Source organism: Pelobates fuscus, chromosome 3, assembly GCF_036172605.1.
Source record: "Pelobates fuscus isolate aPelFus1 chromosome 3, aPelFus1.pri, whole genome shotgun sequence".
Classification (NCBI taxonomy): Eukaryota; Metazoa; Chordata; class Amphibia; order Anura; family Pelobatidae; genus Pelobates; species Pelobates fuscus.
In genome coordinates, this window is record NC_086319.1 from 373914596 (window position 1) to 373930612 (window position 16017).

A 16017-nucleotide genomic window follows, 5' to 3' on the forward strand; every position below is an offset into this window, starting at 1 on the left:
GGTATTGGACCCTTTTCAACATTTAATGGAGATTGTGTTTCCTTTACGTCTTTCCTTAAGATGTTTTCTGGCTCAGTAATGTCATCTTTCTGTGGCTCATTTGTATCTTGTTTCTCGGTTGTATTGGACTCTTCCATTGCTTCAGTAAGTATGCTTTCCAAATCTAGCACACAGTCGTTTATCTTATTATGGTGTGCTTCTGGGCACTCTCTAAAGGTGTGACCTTGTACAGAACATAAGTTGCATATTACGTCCTGCTTGCATTCTGATCTCATATGGCCCAGACAGTTACATTGAGAGCACTTTATTTTATCACAGCAATAGGCCAAATGCCTTATTGACCCACATTTATAACAGCTTCTAGGCTGTCCTGGATAATAGCAGATGCCTCTGTCCGCACCAATAAAAAAACTGTGTGGTAAATGGTGAGTAACGCCCCCTGTCTGCCACAGTTTAACTTGCAGTTTCCATCCACCATTCCATAGCCCAATCTCATCATAAATCTTTTGTGGGTCACTCACAACTGTACAGTGTCTCTTTATCCAATACATTATGTCATTTAAAGCCACTACTTCTGTCTGGAACTGGAGATTGATGGACACTGTAGCCTGTTTTGTGAGTGGGATAGCTTTCCTGTTTTTCCAGATACCATCTGATTTTGTCCTATGCAAAATCTCCCAAAACATATCCAAGTTCTGCATCAGTTTAAAATTAATGTCAAATTGTCTTGATCCAGGAAAATGAATAAATGCAAATATGTCACTTGCAGAAAAACCCATGAATTCTATTAAGAGTTTGCGACCAATGAATATTCTGTCTGGAATGTCAGATTCTGGTCCTGTGAACAACAGGCGCACTGCATTCTTCCGTTTAGATACATCTCCCCTTGATCTTGCTACATTTGAAAACAAATTCCCGCTTGCTGCAGGTTGCTGTACATTTACCTGGGAGCTGCTCTGTATGCTGGTTCCTATTCCCATTTTAGTACCTGAATCCGGTCCAGGTTTTAGTCCTACTGCATTGCTAGAACCAGTTCCAGATTGCAGATGACTATCTGGTGATTCCTCCAGATTCAGCTTTGCTGTGGAATTCCTGCTTTGTGTGGTATCTCCTGCAATGCTTACACCAAGAGGTTTTTGAAAATCACTTTCTTTCTCTTGATCTGTTTCTTTCTCAATAAGTCTTTCCACAACACGCTTTATGCTCCTAGATCTCAGCTTATGGACAGTTATTTCATTTGAACATTCAGGTATGGCAATGCTGAGGGCTGCTGGTTTAATTCACCCAGGTGAACTCTCAGGTTTACATTCAGCAGCAGCCTCTCCTGTTTGAGCAGGTAAAGTCACTGGGCACATTTTATCACTTAATTTCTCATTACCCCTACTTGCTTGTCTTTAAGGGGTTGTGCTGGTACCTTCTTAATCCTTAATGGGTTTAACTTTTGCATTTTATAAAATTTTCTTTCCTCACCTTTTATTGCACTTTTCAGTTTTTCAATGTTTTCCTCTTTTACATCCATTGCCGTTTGTAGGGAGTTGATCTCCTCCTGGATCTGATCAATCTGCTGCAGTAAACCTGTTCTCTCAGATTCCTGGGTTACTTCATCCACTTTCTTCACCAAATCTTGCTTCTGCTTGTGCAAATCATCATACATTGCACATAAAGTCTGATAATTAGCAGAAGCATCTCACAGTCTTTTGTCCAAAACCGTCAAAGCTTTACTAATTAAACTTTCCTTAAAATGTCTGCTTTCGTTTGTTTGGGCTTCTTGGCCTTCCAACATCTCCAGGCCTGGGACTAGAGCAGGACTAGTATCCAGATCACCAACTCTCCCCCCTGGGTCTGAGGCCATCCTCAGTCCCCCTACAGGAGCTCCAACACATAGGAGTTATAGGGAGAGGTTATATGGAGTAATAGGAGGAGTTATAGGGAGAGGTTATATGGAGTAATAGGAGGAGTTATGGAGAGAGATTATATGCAGTAATAGGATGAGTTATAGAGAGAGGTTATATGGAGTAATAGGAGGCGTTATAGGGAGAGGCTATATGGCGTAATAGGAGGAGTTATAGGGAGAGGTTATATGTAGTAATATAAGGAGTTATAGAGAGAGGTTATATGGAGTAATAGGAGACGTTATATGGAGTAATAGGAGGGGTTATAGGGAGAGGTTATATGGAGTAATAGGATGAGTTATAGGGGGAGGTTATATGGAGTAATAGAGAGAGGTTATAGAGAGAGGTTATATGGAGTAATAGGAGGAGTTATGGAGAGAGATTATATGCAGTAATAGGATGAGTTATAGAGAGAGGTTATATGGAGTAATAGGAGGAGTTATGGAGAGAGATTATATGCAGTAATAGGATGAGTTATAGAGAGAGGTTATATGCAGTAATTTGAGGAGTTTAGGGAGAGGAGGAGTTATAGAAAGAGGTTATATGGAGTAATAGGAGGAGTTAAAGGGAGAGGTTATATTGAGTAATAGAAGGAGTTATAGAGAGAGGTTATATGGAGTAATAGGAGGAGTTATAGAGAGAGGTTATATGGAGTAATAGGAGGAGTTATAGGCAGAGGTTATATGGAGTAATAGGAGGAGTTATAGGCAGAGGTTATATGGAGTAATAGGAGTTATAGAGAGATGTTATATGGAGTAATAGGAGGAGTTATAGAGAGATGTTATATGGAGTAACATGATGAGTTATAGAGAGATATTATATGGAGTAATAGGAGGAGTTATAGGCAGAGGTTATATGGAATAATAGGAGGAGTTATAGGGAGAGGTTATATTGAGTAATAGGAGGAGTTATAGGGAGAGGTTATATGGAGTAATAGGAGGAGTTATAGAAAGAGGTTATATGGAGTAATAGGAGGAGTTATAGGGAGAGGTTATATGGAGTAATAGGAGGAGTTATAGAGAGAGGTTATATGGAGTAATAGGAGGAGTTATAGGGAGAGGTTATATGGAGTAATAGGAGGAGTTATAGAGAGAGGTTATATGGAGTAATAGGAGGAGTTATAGAGAGAGGTTATATGGAGTCATAGGAGGAGTTATAGAAAGAGGTTATATGGAGTAATTGGAGGAGTTATAGGGAGAGGTTATATGGGGTAATAGGAGGAGTAACTAACCCTGTATGTCTGTAGGCCTCACAACATGGTAAGTACTTTATTTATTTTGGGTCAATTTATTGCTGCAAAAAAAAGGTAAATAAAATGGGTAAATAAGTAAATTTAATTGTGTGCTGGGGGCTAGTTGCACCCCCAGGACACGTGACATTAGCAGCCCAGAACTCTGCCCCAGCACACAATTAGATTTATTTCTGTATGTGCAATGTTTCAAACAGAAACACTGCACATGTTGACTACTACCACCAAGACCACTTCAAATCACTAAAGTGGTCATCGTGGTTGGAGTAACACTTCAAAGGCAAACTGCAACTGTTTTATTTTGATTGTTTTTTCAGCTATTATCCAAACATAAGTCACTCCGACTGACCCGGCCATTGCCTGCTAACACATGATGTTATCTGACATAACTGACAGCACAGCAAACTAGCAGCTAGCTTTCAGTAACAAGGATCACAAAGTGATGTAAGTAAGAAGTAAGAATGTAGAAAGAGAATCACTATGGGATGTTGGCAACTGAATTCTGCCCAGGCAGCTAGTTGCAAGCTCAACTCTGACCGGTAAAACTCACGTGGTCACTTCATTCTAGTTTTCTTGATTATGAAGGAAAGGTACAGTGGTAAAACATTGGCTAACCTTGCAACACTTTATTATATTGTGTTTCCACAAAAATAAAACATCCCTCAAAAATAAGCCCTAGCTCCTAATATAAGCTGTACCCTGAAAATAAGCCCTAGTAGTTCGCTAATTCCATTTGTGAGTAAGCTTATCTATGTTCGGGGGAAGTTTGCGGAATTCTATTCGCGAGTAAGCTTATCTATGTTCGGGGAAGTTTCCCCGAACATAGATACGCAAGATTCCATTCGCGAGTGAACTAATCTATGTTCAAGGAAGTTTCCCCGAACATAGATTTGCAGGATTTCATGCCCTAGTGAATTGGTCTATGTTCGGGGGAAGATTTGGTGGAATTCCCACGAACATAGACCTGCTTTCAAGTACAGGTTTTTCCCCATAGTAAGACCTCTCCCGAGAATAAGCCCTAGTGCGTTTTTCGGGGAAAAATTAATATATGGTCTTATTTAGAGGGACATCGGTGCTGGATTCAGGTAAGTGGCTGAATGGGTTTTAAAACCTTGAGCCCCCCGGGAGGAGGGGGGGACCTTTGAAACCGATAGTGCCAGTAAAACGGCTTTGTTTTCCTGCCACTAAAGGATCACTTTAAAGGTTGGCTGCGTGAAAATTAAGAGCGATTACTTCGCAAACATCTGGGTTGCCAAGGTTAGTCATCTCAAATTAATTGGTTTATCGTGACATTGGTACTTTTTATTGCAAGTGAAATTTTTTTATCTTGCTAGTAAACCATTTTAGCAGCTTAGTGTAATTTATTTCTAGGCACTGATACTAGTGTTCTGCAGAAAATTTACCTATTTTTTTTAGAGCAATAAATTGACCCAAAATAACAGTACTTACAGAGTTATTCACTAAAGTAAGAATTAGGTGTGAATTTCAAAATTAGGGTCAAAATAGTCAAAATGGAAAAATCATCTAAGAACGCTATGTCTCTACGTCAGCTACTTTACCCTTGAATTTAAAATTCACTTTGAATTTTAAGAAAAAAAAAATTGGATTGACCAAGAAACGGGGGGAGTTTCGTAGTCAGATGGAACAATAACTTCTACACTGAAATGTAGTGGTTATGGTGCCTAGACTATTCTAAATGCAGCTGTTTCAAAATTAAAAAATTAAAAAAGTTTGCATTTAAGATATTATTATCTATGAGCAGGTTTATTCTTAAACAGATGTATTATTTAATGGTAGATTCCTCAATGATAAATTGTTACTTTGTAAACATTTTCCTGTACCTTCTAGAAGGTATTTTGCCGGGATTGCATTGAAGTGGTACTGTTATTTTTATTTTCTCCAGTTTTCTTTTCGTTACGCCCCCTTTATCTTAAAGGGACACTATAGTGTCAGGAAAACCGTTTTTCTGACACTATAGTACCCTGAGGGTGCCCCCACCCTCAGGGTCCCCCTCCCGCGGCGCTGAAGGGGTTAAAACCCCTGCAGCTACTCACCCTTTTCCCCCGCCGGGCTCCCTTACCTTTCCTCCCCCGCCGACCTCAGCATCCTTGTCTGACGTCACCGGCGCCGAATGCGCATGCGCGGCACTGCCGCGCGCGCATTAAAAGTGTCCCTAGGAAAGTATTTTTCAATGCTTTCCTACGGACGCTCTGCATGATTGAAGCATAATATGCCTCAATCATTGCTGATGCGCCTCTAGTGGCTGTCCGGAAGACAGCCACTAGAGGCTGGCTTAACCCGAGATGTAAACATAGCAGTTTCTCAGAAACTGCTATGTTTACATCAGGCAGGGTTAACCCTAGAGGGACCTGACACCCAGACCACTTCATTGAGCTGAAGTGGTCTGGGTGACTATAGTGTCCCTTTAATGATTACACTGCCTCCATTGCCACTTGTCTTAATGTATACAGTACTTATCTTTTCTCCCTTCAGTCTGATCGCAATATCTGGGTGCAGCCATATTGTTTGCCTCTGCCCATGATGTCTGCTGTTTGGTCTTCTGTAGAATTGATTTTACTGGTCGATTTGTGAGTAAATTTGATTGGCAATCAAAATAGAACATTGGGTTAAGTTCCATTCATTGTCAAATTTTGTCAACTTGACTAATGTGCATAAGGAAAAAATAGTCCCAACTTTTCTTTTTGTATTTTATGAAAACTAAACACCCAGGAACAAAAAATTAAGAGTTTTGGACACAGGGAGCTATAAAGATGCAGATCTGATTTAGTTAATTTTTTTTGGTGACAAATCCACTTTAATTAAAACCTTTACTGCAAGAATTGTATTTCCCAAATAAGCACAATTTGAGTGACACTGTGATACATTGCACTGTTAACCCCTTAAGGACACATGACATGTGTGACACGTCATGATTCCCTTTTATTCCAGAAGTTTGGTCCTTAAGGGGTTAAAAGTGCTGTGTCACTACTTTGACATTCAAAAATGGGACTATATGCATTATTTTAAGTGATATCTGCATTCAAGATGAGGTGAAGTCATACTCCCATCAGGCTCATTTAGGCGAAGCCTGGCTAAGTATGCTGGGTGGTACAGTCATCAATGTCCGTGGGCATTAGAGAATGAACATATATGCCTAGAATACTCAATACCTTCGTACACTGTGCTGTAATCATCCATGCAACTTTACATTTGTCAGAACAAAGTGTTCTCTACTACTAGGCAGCCATCACTTTCCCTAGAGTAATGAACAACCAGTTAAAGGGACTTTAACTTTTTTTTTTACTTTGGCAGTAAACACTGTCTTTTCAGCCTAGTGACACGTCCAGTGGCCACTCCTCAGATGGCCACTACAGGTGCTTCTTGAGGCAGTGATGCACAGTGTGCAGCACTGACATTCAGTGTCTCTACAGTCTGCATGGAGACATTGAACTTTCCTCATAGAGATGCAATGCATCTCTATGAAGAGATGCTGATTGGCCAGGGTGGCGCTTAGCTCCACCCTGATCCCGTCTCCTTAACTGACAATCTGATGATGTCAGCCAAGGAGGCAGATCGGGGCAGAGCCAGCACCAGCAAACATTATTAAAGGTAAGATTTTACTATATTTAGGGGGGCTAGATAGTGTTTTTAACACTATAGGGTCAGAAATACATGTTTGTGTTCCTGACCGTATTGTGTTCCTTTAATGATAAAATTAACTTCCACTTCCTTGCCGAGCCAAGCATATTTAATATATTAGCACTATCTCACCATTATAACTGTGCTAATTATTTCATGCATGAAATAGTTGATTTGTTTCAATGGCAACTGTTGTGCACTTTGCCCTTCTTTATCTTGTGTCAATTTATCTTTTACATCCCTTTTTTTTTTTTTTAAAAGGCAAGGATTGCAGAAATTCTTTTATTTTTTTATAACATGCAAAAAAAAAGATTCAGGTACTCAAATTGCCTAATTTATCATCTCAGATGCTTTCCGCAGTGATTGCTTTCCATGAAAACTATAACAACTGGGCTGTAAAGTTGTAACACATTACCTGGGCTGTAAAATTGTAACACATCTCCTAGGCAGTAAACCTCTTGCCAGTAAAATGGTTTAAAAGTGGCTCTGTCACTTGTAATCTGTTGGTCATGTTTTGAGACCCACCCTTGTATGCACTGATTTAATTTTGTTCTATTTCTTAAACGCTTCCCCCCCAAAGTTATAGATCACGGGTCCTCAAACTCCGGCCCCCCAGATGTTGCTGAACTACAACTCCCATGATTCTCTGGCTATCTATGTAATTCAAAGAATCATGGGAGTTGTAGTTCAGCAACATCTGGGGGGGGGGGTGGAGTTTGAGGACCCATGTTATAGATAAAGAAACTCAGTCCCTACTTTTCCTTTTGTAGAACGAGCAGGTTAAAAAAAATTGACAAAGGGTGAAGTTTTAGTCACGCTCCATAACCTTTGTCGAATCTGTCACTGACCCAGGATTACTAGACACCCCTCAAATCTTTTCAGCTTTGTGTCACAGACAGGGGAGGGTGTGACCAGTGCTGCTGCATAAACAGAAACAAAGGTGATTTAACTCCTAAATGGCAGAGAATTTAGCAGTGAGACTTAAGAGGCATGATCGATACACCAAAACTGCTTCATTAAGCTAAAGTTGTTTTGGTGCCTATAGTGTCCCTTTAAATTATGAATGCAACTGTGTGCCGGGGACATTTTTGGCACACATTTCAAATATTATCTATGTGCCAGAATGCTTTTAGATCCATTTGGCATGTTATATAGGGTCTGCCGGGTGCAAATCCCTGCCTATACTACTTCCTGTGAAGAGCCAGATTGCTCTCCTGAGTTGAGAGCTAGGTCATTGGCTGAGCCAATGATTTAAGCCCTCCACTGTATCATGCAGAGAATTTCTAATGACATTGCCAGAATAGTTACACCTTGGGCAGAAAAAGTAAATATCTCTGCAAGTCCAGTGTTTGGACAGGCTCTGAGCACCATAACCACTTCAATGTATTGAAAGGTCATGGAGCTTGTAGTAACTCTTTGAATAAGCATAGGGATTTGGGATAGTGCATGCAAAACGTTTCTTTTAATTTAATTAAGTAATGTGATGGTGCCTAAAGTGGCCAGTTAACTACCAAAAAATAGTGAGTATAATTATGCTAAGTGATAATGAAAATAAATCTGCTAGAAATAGTATAATAAAAAATATATTATATAGAGAGAGTGTGAGCGAGTATAATGAAAAAGAAAAAAATCATATATATTTGCTTTGCGTTGAACATCAGGAACAATTCCCTAGTTGATTAATAAATAATTACAAGTGCTAAATTCAAAATATAGTATTTATTTCTAGGGACTCGTGAAGAAACCATATGATGATGTAAAAATAATCATAAAAATACCAAATATAGAGAAAACAACTGTTCAGAGGATAAATAGTGATTTAAAAACGCACATGCTCTAAATATCACTTCCACAAAAAAGTGCACAAAAACTGCACTTTACAGAGATTATTTTTTTTTTATTGCACAATCAGCCAACGTAAGCAAATAATTCCAATTGTTAATACAAACATGCAGTTGTGAAACTTACTAACAACTGGTTATTTTATAAGTCAATAAACATTAGCTTTAATTACAAAAATATATATATATTAACTTTTTTTATAATTTTTTTTCTTAAAAGGGAAATAGCGAACATCTGGGGTTATTGTATTTATTTATTTTATAAGTACACGTGTATATTTGCACGTCATCAGGAAATGCCTCCCTAGTCCCTAAGTTTGCTAAATAGAAAATATACACTGCTTGCTTTAGAGGTATATGAAGGGGAGCTCTGGGTATATGGATCTGTTCATACACATACATATCATTTCAGGTTCAGAAAAACAAATATGTCCCTATATAGATACAGATAGACACACAAGACGCTCTATGTTTCTAAACCATTCCTATCTTCAGTCAACTTATCTCCATTCTAAGCAGTGTATGTATTGCTGTATAAGCATTGACATCCCCAGCCTATGCAAAGTGCCGCCCATAGGGCTGTGGGTGTGTATAGCATGCATGCCCATATACCTTACCTCCAGCTCCTCCTGAAGATTGCTCTGCATGGCTGCTGTCTGGCTAGTTTGGCTCAGCTCCCCTCTGATCTGGTAGCCCCTGATAGCAGGCAGTGTGGGACCAGCCCTGGCCTGCAGTTTTAGTTATTTTTAGGAAGGATTTGTTCCGGGAGGAGGGTTATGGGAGGAGGAAAAGGGACAGTGAGATTTCCTGTATGTATATCCTACATGACTGTCACATGATTTGGTTATAACACAGCATGCTGCCTGTCAATTTATTTCGGAAACATCACAGTGTTATAGGGAGTTAGGTGTTTAGAGTAATTCTGGGTCAAAGTTCTGACAGTGAAAAAGTCATCAGCAGCTTTATAGTGGTTTCCATAGGGACAGTTCCACTTTTAGAACTTTGACCCAGAACAGAATTATTCTTTGTACGTTACTCCCACAGTTTCTATATTAAGAACACACACATCTTTTTTTTTTTTTTTAGAAACATATTAAATTATTAGAACGTTTTGCTATTTAATGATCTTATTAATACTCTTTTAATGTATGACACAATCATGTTTAATAATAGTTTGCGTTTATAAATTGATGGCATTTCATATACTAACATGCTTTTTTGTGCAATAATTAATGTGGCCCTCATGGCTCTACATACACAATCCTCATTAAGATATCATAACACTGATATTTTATATATACAGATCCCATCATATTTCTGCTGTGTAAAACGGCAGTGATCTCCCTTTTCATCTGCTGCAATAGAGTAAAGCTGTCTCATAGGATTGGAAAAGTGAGTATGTATATATCTAGCACATGTTATATACTAGTATTTCATAGTGTAATGTGGCAAAGGTATTTCATTATACCTAGTATAATGACAGCGATTGTTTATACATTTAGCGCAGGTCCACTATTTTACTCAATAATTTGATCACGATATAGAGCAGCGTTTCCCAATTGGTGTTCCGCGGAGGTTCCGGCAAAATTTCTGGAAACAAAATCGCGGTGAGAGAGCACTCTCCCCTGCTCAGCTCCCTCTCGCGCACAGCAGTGATGCCGGAGCCGGAATATGACGGCACTCCAGCTCCGGCATCACTAAGAGGCGCGCGAGGGAACTGAGCAGGAAGATCACTGCTCCCTCGCCACCCGCACTGTACTCCCGCACCCCAGCTTCTCAGCAGCCCAACTGGACCCCAGGGATAGCATGCCCAGATGCTCAGCAGCCCCACTGGACCACAGGGACCGCACGCCCAGCCGCCTTGAAGCCCCACAGGGACCGCACGCCCAGCCTCTCAGCAGCCCCACTGGACCACAGGGACATAAAGACTCAATGCCAGCACTCCCAAAAGTAGGAAGGCTGGGTGGAGTAAAATTTTTAAAAAATAATAAATTGTATGTGTGTCTGTCAAAGAGTGTATGTGTGTTTGTCAGTGAGAGTGTATGTGTGCTTCTCAGTGAGTGTGTATGTGTTTGTCAGTGAGAATGTATGTGTGCTTGTCAGTGAGAGTGTATATGTGTTTGTTTGTGTGTCTGTCAAAGAGTATGTGTGTTTGTCAGTGAGAGTGTATTTGTGTCTGTCAAAGAGTATGTGTGTCAGTGTGTGCATCTGTATGTCAGGGAGTGCATGTGTCACTGTGTGTATCTGAGTGTGTGTGTGTGTATTGGTGTGTGTGTGTGTGTGTACGTGCCAGTGTATATCAGTGTGTTTGTATGTGCCTATGTGTGTGTGTGTGTGTGTGTGTCAGTGTGTATGACACTGTGTGTATCTGAGTGTGTGTATGTGCCAGTGTGTGTATCTGTGGGTGCAAGTGTTTGTATATATGTTTGTATCTGAGTGTGTGTGTATTTGTGAGTCAAGATGTGTGTTTGTGTCACTGTGTGCATCTGAGTGTGTGTATGTGTATCTGAGTGTGTGTATGTGTGTGTGTCTGTGTATATGTGTGCCACTATGTGCCTGTGTGTGTATCTGTGTGTCAGATACATACACACACAGATACACACTGGCACATACAAACACAGATAAACACAACTTGACACACAGATACATACACACACACACACATATACACACTGTGTTTCAAGGTGTGTGTATCTGTGTGTCAGTGTGTGTATCTGTGTGCCACTATATGCCAGTGTGTGTATCTGTGTGTAAGATACATACACACACACACACAGATACACATTGACACACAGATACACAGACTGGCACATGCAAATAACGGTGCAATGTAAAAAAAAAATAAAATAATTGATTTAATATTTTTGGATAAGCCTTTCCAATGATTTAACATTTTTGGAGAAACTTTATTTTTTAAAGTAATATTAAAATATCAAAAATATATTTTTAAAAATTCATTAAATCATTTGAAAAGCTTATCCAGAATTTTTAAATTAGGGTCCTAGTTGGTTGATACAAATAGCAATGTTGATTCGCAAACACTGTTGCACCACAAAAATTAATCAGGACTGGGCATCTGCTTTATCGAATTACAGACACACGTATTCATCTTCTTACACCGGATACTGCCCAACATTTGCAGTTTCAGTTTCATTTCACTGATAAATAACAGTCTGCAAGTTTTGGTTTAACCAATAGGTGGCACCACTGGATCACCGTTCGAGTCACAATTCATTTTTGCATTTTTTGCTGTTTGTGTTCAAACGCAATTTGCATCTCAACACATATATATATACCGGTTTTTAGAGGGCAAAAAGGTCTTCAATTTGATGTCACATATACATAGATAAATTCTACTTAATTATTTTTTAAAAATGCCCAAAAATGTGATAAAAAAACAAAAAAAAAACAGTTTTTCACAGTTTTGTCACTAATAGTGTGTGCATAATATGTGCAGCTTAGAAAAAGTAATTCAAAATAAATTCATTTATGTGTCTTCATTTATAGAGTACATAATATATATAGGATTTCAGCTTATTTTGAAAGTTACAGGTCACAAAATAAAAGGGCTAAAATTAAATTTCAATGTGAAACAATTTTAGAAGTTGGTATGTTTGTCTTGTAGGTTTAGTAGCCATCACAGTAAGCAAAATTTCCACACAAAAGTATATACCGTATATACTCGAGTATAAGCTGTCAGGATCGGGACAGGGATCCAACACGCAGAGTACAAACAGTAGCCAGATACGTATACCGGACCTTAGAATGGCCGGACTAACGTAAGTAGTACAGTATAGAATGGTCAAAGACAAGCCGAGGTCGAGGGTAACAGAAGACAGGTAAGCGAGAGACAAGCCGAATCAAGGGTAACAGAGATAAGCAGAGTAAGGTAAACAAGCCGGGTCAAAACCAAAAGGGATAATAGAATACACAAGCACTGAGTGACTAGAGCAAGCTAGAACCGCGACAGGGCAATGAGCTAATGAAAGAAGCTCTGTTAAATACCCTGTTCAGAACAGTAACCACGCCTCCGAGGCTTCCTGATTGGTCCTGCAGCAATTGAGTGACAGGTCGTTCCGGAGGAGTGTCCTGATGACAACTTCCTGCCTAGATGCTGTAAAAGGCAGTCACTCCCTCGCGGCCGGCCTTGCATGACCGGATAGACCGTGGGGAAGGGAGCCATCAGGCCGTCTGGATGGAGGAACAGCTAAGTCTCTACCTACAGGTACCACAGGTACCACAGGTACCCTGACAGTACCCCCCCTCTCAGATACGCCCACCGGGCGGAATACACCAGGGCGAGAAGGGAATCGAGAGTGAAACGCCCTGCGGAGACGGGGAGCATGCACCTCCTCCTGAGGTACCCAACTTCTCTCCTCAGGACCATAACCCTTCCAATCGACCAGATATTGCAGTTTCCCCCGGGAGATTCGAGAATCAACGATGGAATTGACCTCATACTCCTCCTGACCCTCCACCTGAACTGAGCGGGGAGGGGCGATCGTGGAGGAGAACCTGTTACATATTAATGGTTTTAGCAAGGAAACATGAAATTAATTAGGAATGCGTAAGGCATTAGGCAACGCTAAACGATACGCAACTGGGTTAATTTGAGACAGTACCCTGTAAGGTCCAATATATCGAGGAGCAAACTTCATGGACGGCACTTTTAACCGAATGTTTCTAGTACTTAACCATACTCTATCGCCTGGAACAAACACCGGTGCTGCCCTTCTACGTTTGTCAGCGTGTTTTTTAACCAGCGTAGAATTGTGCAGAAGGATTTGTCGAGTTTGATCCCACAACTCTCTTAAATTGGCAACATGAACATCCACCGACGGTATCCCTTGAGAAGAAGACTCCGAAGGAAGGATGGAAGGATGAAAGCCATAATTCAAGAAAAAAGGGCTAGAATGCGTAGAATCACAAATGAGATTGTTATGTGCAAACTCCGCCCAAGGAATCAAACCGACCCAATCGTCCTGGTGTTCTGAAACGAAACAACGTAAATATTGTTCAACTTTTTGGTTAGTGCGTTCAGCAGCTCCATTGGACTGAGGATGATAGGCAGAGGAGAAATTCAATTTGATGCCTAGTTGGGAGCAGAATGATCTCCAAAAACGGGAAACAAATTGGGAGCCTCTGTCAGAGACAATCTGGGAAGGTATCCCATGCAAACGGAAAATCTCCCTGGCGAATATCTCCGCTAATTCGGGCGAAGATGGGAGTTTAGGTAAGGGAATGAAGTGAGCCATTTTAGTAAATCTGTCTACCACAGTGAGGATGACAGTCTGCTTTTTAGAGATAGGCAAATCAACAATGAAGTCCATTGCCAGGCAGGACCAAGGCTTTTCAGGAACCTTAAATGGTGTAGAAATCCGCATGGAAGCGAATGGGGTAGCTTGGTCTTGGTACAAACTTCACATGCCCCGATGAATTCTTTAATATCCTTGCGTAAGTCAGGCCACCAAAAATCTTTAGAGACCAGCGCATAAGTCTTGCGGATGCCAGGATGCCCAGCCACCTTACTGTTATGGAGACAGCGTAGCACCTCCAGTTGGAGAGCGGCAGGAACGAAGTGTCCATCCCCAGGGGTCTGTTTGGGTGCCAAATGCTGAAACTTCATGATCTCAGAAAGCAATGGAGAGTGAATCCTGAGATTCGTGTTCGCGATGATATTCCCCTTAGGAACTATGGAGGACAGAAGTGGTTCAGTTATAGTGGATGGTTCATATTGACGAGACAATGCATCGGCCTTAGAGTTCTTAGAACCAGGTCTATACGTAAGTACATAATTAAAGTGAGTGAGGAACAAGGCCCTGTCGTAATGTCAGGATCGGGACACGAAATCTCTTGGGATCCGGTTAGTGTTTCCACTCTCTGGGTCTCAGATTAGAGTGCAGCGCTCAGTGAATAATATGGATAACTCACCCCAAATTGGTTAGCTTGCGGGGGTATACATGAAAAATAAAAGAAAACAAAATGCAGAATAATAGTGTAATATTGTATGTATATAGTGATTGATATTAAGTGTGAGTATAATATTACTCACATTCTTTAGAGCCTTTTTAGTTTTTAGGCTCTAAACTTCCAGGCCTCCGTGTCTTTAAGGTAGACAGCTTAACCCCTCTTTTTCCTTCCGTTCTTTTTGTCTTGCCACCATACGGATATAAGAGAAAAGAGAGACCGGATTCTGGGTGTAGTATTTTCAAGGAAATTTTCTTATAGGTAAATTATAATGAAAGCGAAAATTGCTCACCTTATTTAGAGCCTATTTGTCCTCGGCTCTAAGTTTGTACGCCTGGTGTCAAATTGGGGTGACACTTCCCCCTTTTTACCGGACAAAATGCAGGATGCAGCAGTCAAATATAAATAATTTATTAGCTAAGGTAAAAAAGTATATATATAAAATTAACACAATGCTAGAAAATAAAAAAATAGTCCATATAGGTATAAGGTGCAGTAGTAGTTCCGTTCTCCTCTGCCAAGACGCGTTTCGCTGTACAACAGCTTCCTCAGTTGGCCGTGGGTTGCATTCTGCCGGTTCCGGTTTTTATGCGTCCAAAAAAACCGCCTTATCGTCAATTAGCCTATCGGCTTCCTTTCTTTCTGATGTTTCAGTGACGTAACGTCACTTCCGGTTGCGGTACCTTAGTGGACTCCAAATCCCATAGTGCTTTGCGCCTCCTTCGTAACTTCCGGTTCAGTCCGTTTCTGAGCGTGGAGAAAAAAGTCCATTCCGAAAATCTGAGTTTTCTGAGTTTTTTCCTTAATCCCTATGTATATTTAGACAAATGGAGGTCATTTAGTTGCTCCAATGGCCATTGGAGGGATGCCCGCCTGCCAACGTCAAGGCAGACCCCCCCTAAGCGGGTCCTAACACTGACCCTTCAGCCTGCTTCCTTGAGCTTCTGGCAAAGATATCTCTAATGAGACAGAAAGGGGTATTTTTTATATACACCCCTTTACTTATTAACCCTTAATAGGGAACACATGGGATGGGTAGCAGCATTGTAACCAGGCTGTGTGATACAAAGTAAATACAAATACAAAAAGAGAAGTCCTGCGCTTAAGCAGCAAGGACTACAACACACATCAGCCCCAATATATAGTAAAAACCAAAGAAAAGAAAATGTTACTTGCGCTTTTTCCTTAATCCCTATGTATATTTAGACAAATGGAGGTCATTTAGTTGCTCCAATGGCCATTGGAGGGATGCCCGCCTGCCAACGTCAAGGCAGACCCCCCCTAAGCGGGTCCTAACACTGACCCTTCAGCCTGCTTCCTTGAGCTTCTGGCAAAGATATCTCTAATGAGACAGAAAGGGGTATTTTTTATATACACCCCTTTACTTATTAACCCTTAATAGGGAACACATGGGATGGGTAGCAGCATT

The 16017-nt window shown here is 40.6% G+C and overlaps 1 protein-coding gene across 1 annotated transcript in view; it reads right to left on the reverse strand.

Annotated features, from left to right (window-relative positions):
• SHFL (shiftless antiviral inhibitor of ribosomal frameshifting) overlaps positions 1 to 9402 on the reverse strand; it is a 34026-nt gene extending 24624 nt beyond the window's left edge. Inside the window, exon 1 of the mRNA XM_063449457.1 lies at positions 9239 to 9402. Coding sequence (XP_063305527.1) covers positions 9239 to 9268 — 30 coding nt within the window. The 5' untranslated portion in view covers positions 9269 to 9402. The remainder of the gene's footprint in view (positions 1 to 9238) is intronic.
• Between the last annotated feature and the right edge of the window lie 6615 nt (positions 9403 to 16017).